Below are 6051 nucleotides of genomic sequence, written 5' to 3'. Positions count from 1 at the left end.
CAAGGTGGCACTTCCAGAGGGTTTGGTGGCACTTCCAGAGGGCTCGGTGTCATTTCCAGAGGGTTTGGTGGCACTTCCAGAGGGCTCGGTGGCACCGCTGTCCCCGGCATTGTCCCATCCCCGTGCGGTGCCAGCAATTCCCGCCCCGGGAAGCTCCGGTTTTGGGGCTGTTTGTTGAAGGAAAAGGATGAGGCAGTTGGGAAACAGCGAGAGGCTGTGTTTATCCCTGTTTTTTCTGGGAAATCGAACCAAAAATCTGGCGGCAGCAGCAGCTCCATATGGCGGCTCTGCCACATCGCCGGGAGGCAGCAGCGGCCCCGACCCGGGGGGGGTTTGGGGGAAATTCAGGTGATTTTGGGGGATAACCAGGTGATTTCAGGTGTAATCAGGTGATTTCAGGTGTAATCAGGGGATTTTGGGGGATAATCAGGTAATTTTGGGGGATAACTAGGGCGAATTCAGGGGATAATCAGGTGATTTTGGGGGATAATCAGACGATTTCAGGAGTTCATTGGGTGATTTTGGAGGGTAATCAGGTGATTTTTGGGGTTCACCGTGTGACTTCAGGGGTTCAGCAGGTGATTTTGGGGGTAACCACGTGATTTTGGGGGTTTACCAGTTGATTTTGGGGTATAACTAGGCGAATTCAGGGGGTAACCAGGTGATTTTGGGGATAATCAAGTGATTTTGGGGGGTACCAAGGTGATTTTTGCGGGTAAGCAGGCGAATTCAGGAGGTAATGAGGTGATAACAAGGTGATTTTTGGGGTTCACCGTGTGATTTCAGGGGTTCACCAGTTGATTTCGGGGGGTAACCACGTGATTTCAGAGTTAACCAGTTAATTTTGGGGTATGATGGGGTGATTTCAGGGGTTCACCAGGTGATTTCAGGGGTTCACCAGGTGATTTTGGGGATAATCAGGTGATTTTTTGGGATAACTAGGTGAAATCAGGGGATAACCAGGCGATTTTAGGGGGTAATCAGGTGATTTTTGGGGTTCACCAGGTGATTTTGGGCTCTCAGCACGATCCCAAAGCAGATTCAGGCCTCCCAGTACAGACCAGTTTAGGCACAGGACAGGGCCAGTGCTCCCAGTATGGGCCAGACCGGTGCCTGGACATGTTCAGTTCTGCCAGCAAAGGCTAAGACGAGCCCCGAACCCTCTGCCCTGCACTTCCACGCCGCCAGCGGGGCAGGCATATCCCCTAATCCCATTTTATTCCTATCCCAGTGCTCCCAGTTCATCCCAGTTTGTCCCAGCGCTTCCTCCACGTGCCTCCCACATCCCCACCGCGCATGCGCAGCCCCCGCCCAGCCCTTCCCGCCACGCACGCGCGGGCTGTACCATCCTACTACAGCCGAGGGGGGAGCCAGGCAGGACCCACGCCTCTCCCACGCGTTACGCGTGGGTTTCGGTCCTTTAGATAAGAGACCACGCGTGATTTTATCGCGTTTGTTCCTTTATCGCATTTCGGACTGCGGCGAGGCCGCGGGAATGGGCGCGGGGGGGAGGGTGGGGTGGTACGCGCCGCGCTCAGGGGGCGGGGTCAGCGCTGCCGCTGCGTCTCTCCGGCCCCGGCGCCGCCGCCGCCATGAGGTGGGAGTGGGACCGGAGCCGCTGCTCGGGGAATAACGGGGGTTGGGAGGCACCGGGGAGGGCTGGAGGGGAGTGGGAGAGTGTCCTCAGAACCGGGACGGCGTCCGGGCAGTGCTGGATGGCGGCGCCGGGTGCTGTGAGGCGGCCGCGGCCTCCTGAGGCCTGGCGGGAAGATGGCGGAGGGGCGCCATGGCTGCGCTGAGGGGCCGGGGGGGCGTGAGGGCGGTCTGGGAGCGCTGCTGTGGGGCACTGCGGACCTTGGATGCGCCCCTTGGGGCAGCGCGGGGTGTTTAAGGAACTGAGAGGGGTGAGGAGGGGTCTGAGAGGCGGGGGGGAAGAATCCTTGAGCGGGGTGAGGGTCCCATGAGGGGCGATGCGGGACCCTGGGGGAGCGTGAGGGTCCCTAAAGGGGGGGTCAGGGGTCCCTCAGGGGGCTGTAGGGTCCCTATATGGGCGGTCAGGGGTCCCTGGAGGGCTGTAGGGTCCCTATAGGGTGCAGACCCCCCTGATCCGTGCCCATTTCCCTCCCAGTATGCTCCGGCTCCAGAAGAGGCTGGCCTCCAGCGTCCTGCGCTGCGGGAAGAAGAAGGTGTGGCTTGATCCCAACGAGACCAATGAGATCGCCAATGCCAACTCCCGTACGTGGGGGGGGATCTGTGGGAATCCAGGAGGGTGGGAACAGAGGTTTTGGAGAGCTCAGTAACAGTGGGGTTGGGTTAGGTTGGTAAGGTCATCGAGTCTGGGAAAGATCTCCCAAAAGTTCACGATTTGGCTTAGGTGAAATTCAGCAAATTCTTTGCAGGTTAAAGTGGGGATTTTCAGGATTTGAACTGATGAGGTTCTGAGATAATGAGGGAGGGAATTGGGATCGTTGGAGGTTCAGTGGGAGAAACAGGAGAGAAAACAAACGGGGCTGTTGATGGGGGATGATGACAGAGGTCTAGGGAGGAGGAGAAGAACAGGTCTTTGAAAGAAGAAGAAGAAGACCCTCCTAAAATCCATGTTTTCCCTCTCCTCAGGGCTCTGAGGAGGGGGAAAATGGGGTCCTGAGAGGAGGAGAACAGGGATTTGAGAGGGGGAGAATGGGGCTGTGAGGGAGGGAACACAGGGCCCTGAGGAGAGGGAAAACATGGATTTTAGGAGGGGAAGAATGGGGTCCTGAGGGGGGATCAGAGCTGTGAGGGAGGGAACATGGGGCCCTGAGGAGGTGGAGAACAGAGCTCAGAGGGGGTGAAGAACAGGGGTGTGAGGAGAGGGAGAACAGGGCCCTGAGGGAGGGAACACAGAACTCTTAAAAGAGGGAAGAACAGGGCTTTGAGGAGGGGAACATAGCTCTGAGAGGGGAAGAACAGGGCTCTGAGAGAAGGGAAATCAGCTCTGTGAGAAGGGGGAGAACAGGGGTGTGAGGAGGGGGAACACAGAGCCCTGAGGTGGGGAGAGCAGGGCTCTGAGGGAGAGGAAACAGCTGTGAGGGGAGCAGGGCTCTGAGGGAAGGAACAAAGGGCTCTGAGGGAGGCACTGCCTCGTCCCTGGTGTTGGGTGCTCTCCACCCCCCCGGGCTGGGGTGGGTGCTGTGCTGGCAGCCCCCAGGAGGTGCTGGGTGCTCCTTTTGCAGGGCAGCAGATCCGGAAGCTGATCAAAGATGGGCTGATCATCCGCAAGCCCGTGACCGTGCACTCCCGCGCCCGCTGCAGGAAGAACACGCTGGCCCGCAGGAAGGGCCGGCACATGGGCATCGGTGAGGGCAGATACACTGCTGGGAGTGCCTAATCCCCCTGGGAATGGGGAACTGAGTGCCCAATCCCCCTGGGAATGGGGGAACTGAGTGCCCAGTCCCCCTGGGAATGGGGGAACTGAGTGCCCAATCCCCCTGGGAATGGGGAACTGAGTGCCCAGTCCCCCTGGGAATGGGGGAACTGAGTGCCCAATCCCCCTGGGAATGGGGGAATCCACATCAGGGAGTGCCCAATCCCCCTGGGAATGGGGGAACTGAGTGCCCAATCCCCCTGGGAATGGGGGAATCCACATCAGGGAGTGCCCAATCCCCCTGGGAATGGGGGAACTGAGTGCCCAGTCCCCCTGGGAATGGGGGAATCCACATCAGGGAGTGCCCAATCCCCCTGGGAATGGGGGAACTGAGTGCCCAATCCCCCTGGGAATGGGGGAACTGAGTGCCCAATCCCCCTGGGAATGGGGGAATCCACATCAGGGAGTGCCCAATCCCCCTGGGAATGGGGGAACTGAGTGCCCAATCCCCTTGGGAATAGGGGAAATTCCCCACCTTCCACAGCTGCTGCTCACTCACCCTTGGAAATCCCCCCCTGGGTTTGGGAATCCCTTCCTGGGTTTGGGAATCCCCTCCTGGCTTTGGGACACAGGAAGCCCCTGGTTTGTGTCCCTGATTGTTCCTTTGAGGGGAAAGGGAGGATGGAAAGCTTTGGGATGGGTGTGGGGCTGAGCTGGCAGGAGTTTGGGCTCCTCCTGACCCCTGTGCCCCACTCCAGGCAAGAGGAAGGGCACGGCCAACGCCCGCATGCCCGAGAAGGTCACCTGGATGCGGCGCATGCGGATCCTGCGGCGGCTGCTGCGGCGCTACCGCGAGTCCAAGAAGATCGACCGCCACATGTGAGGGCTGGGCTGTGCTGTGCCCCCAGAGTTCACTGCCCTGGGCATCCCCAGCCCTCCCAGTATGGGCCAGACCAGTCCCTGACAGGTCCAGTTCTGCCAGGAAGGGCTGGGATGAGCCCTGAGCCCTTGGCCCTGCCCTTCCCACACAGCCAGCGGGGTGGGGACATCCCCTAATCCCAGTGCTCCCATCCCATCCCAGTCCACCCCAGTGCTCCCATCCCAGACCATCCCAGACTATCCCAGTGCTCCCATCCCATTGCAGGCTCCCATCCCATCCCAGTCCATCCCAGTGCTCCCAGCCCATCCCAGTGCTCCCATCCTGTCCCAGCCCATCCCAGTGCTCCCATCCTATCCCAATGCTCCCAGTGCTCCCATCCTGTCCCAGCCCATCCCAGTGCTCCCATCCTATCCCAATGCTCCCAGTGCTCCCATCCTGTCCCAGCCCATCCCAGTGCTCCCATCCTATCCCAATGCTCCCAGTGCTCCCATCCTATCCCAGCCCACCCCAGTGCTCCCATCCCAGTGCTCCCATCCTGTCCCAGCCCATCCCAGTGCTCCCATCCCAGTGCTCCCATCCTATCCCAATGCTCCCAGTGCTCCCATCCCAGTCCATCCTAGCGCTCACATCCCAATCCACCCCATCCCAGTCCATCTCAGTGCTCCCATCCCAGTCACCCCAGTGCTCCCATTCCAGTGCATCCCATCCCAGTCCATCCCATTTCATCTCAATGCTTCCATCCCACTCCATCTCAGTGCCTTCCATCCCAGTCCACCCCAGTGCTCTCAGTCCATCCCATCCCAGTTCTCCAGGCAGGTGCTGATGTCCCCACCCCCTGTGCCCCACAGGTACCACAGCCTGTACCTGAAGGTCAAGGGCAACGTGTTCAAGAACAAGCGGATCCTCATGGAGCACATCCACAAGCTGAAGGCCGACAAGGCCCGCAAGAAGCTCCTGGCGTAAGTTGCTGCTGCAGGCAGGAGGGATTGCCAGGGATGATCCCCCCCTGTGGGGCATTCCTGGGGGAATCCATCCCAAACGGGCAGGGCTGGCTGGCAGCAGGGAAATGGGGGCTCTGCTGGGCTTTGGGGTTTCACCGAGGTGGGAACTGGGAGGTTCCTGATCAGCTGCTGGAGTGGGTGAATGATTGACCAGGGCAGGGCAGGGATTGCAGAATCCTGCGGTGTCCTTGGGGGGGAAAAGCTGAACCTGAGCACTCTGGGATTCAGCAGAGACACGTGACCCCAAACAGCTGCTCCTTGGATGGAGTGAATGGAAATCCCTGGGATCCAGCGGGGATGGGTGGTGTGGGACAGCAGGGGGATGGGGACAGGGTCAGGGTGGTGGGGAGCTATGGGACAGGGTGGTGTGGGGCTGTTCTGGGTGTTGTGGGGCCGTTACGGGTGTTGTGTTCTGGGTGTTGTTCTGGGTGTTGTGGGGCCGTTCTGGGTGTTGTTCTGGGTGTTGTTCCGGGTGTTGTGGGGCTGTTCCGGGTGTTGTGGGGCCGTTCCGGGTGTTGTTCTGGGTGTTGTGGGGCCGTTCCGGGTGTTGTGTTCTGGGTGTTGTTCCGGGTGTAGTGGGGCCGTTCCGGGTTCCTCACGTCCCGACCCCGCAGGGACCAGGCGGAGGCGCGGCGCTCCAAGACCAAGGAGGCGCGGAAGCGCCGCGAGGAGCGGCTGCAGGCCAAGAAGGAGGAGATCATCAAAACCCTGTCCAAGGAGGAGGAGGCCAAGAAGTGACCTGGGGCTGTCCCCTGCTCCCAGCCTGTCCCATCCCCTGGCCTCCAATAAAACATCCCGGACTCTTCCCGCCGAGCCTCCGTGTCTGC

The 6051-nt window shown here is 60.2% G+C and overlaps 1 protein-coding gene across 1 annotated transcript; it reads left to right on the top strand.

Moving 5' to 3' along the window:
• Nucleotides 1-1538: 1538 nt before the first annotated feature.
• RPL19 (ribosomal protein L19) lies at nt 1539-6029 on the top strand. Its single transcript, XM_054649474.2, has 6 exons — nt 1539-1597; nt 2129-2235; nt 3213-3335; nt 4102-4222; nt 5072-5182; nt 5839-6029. The coding sequence occupies exons 1-6, from the start codon at nt 1593-1595 to the stop codon at nt 5960-5962; spliced, it is 591 nt and encodes a 196-aa protein (XP_054505449.1). The 5' UTR covers nt 1539-1592; the 3' UTR covers nt 5963-6029.
• Nucleotides 6030-6051: the final 22 nt, after the last annotated feature.

Source organism: Agelaius phoeniceus, chromosome 26 (genome assembly GCF_051311805.1).
Source record: "Agelaius phoeniceus isolate bAgePho1 chromosome 26, bAgePho1.hap1, whole genome shotgun sequence".
NCBI classification, from domain to species: domain Eukaryota; kingdom Metazoa; phylum Chordata; class Aves; order Passeriformes; family Icteridae; genus Agelaius; species Agelaius phoeniceus.
This window is presented reverse-complemented; position numbering and strand designations above follow the sequence as displayed.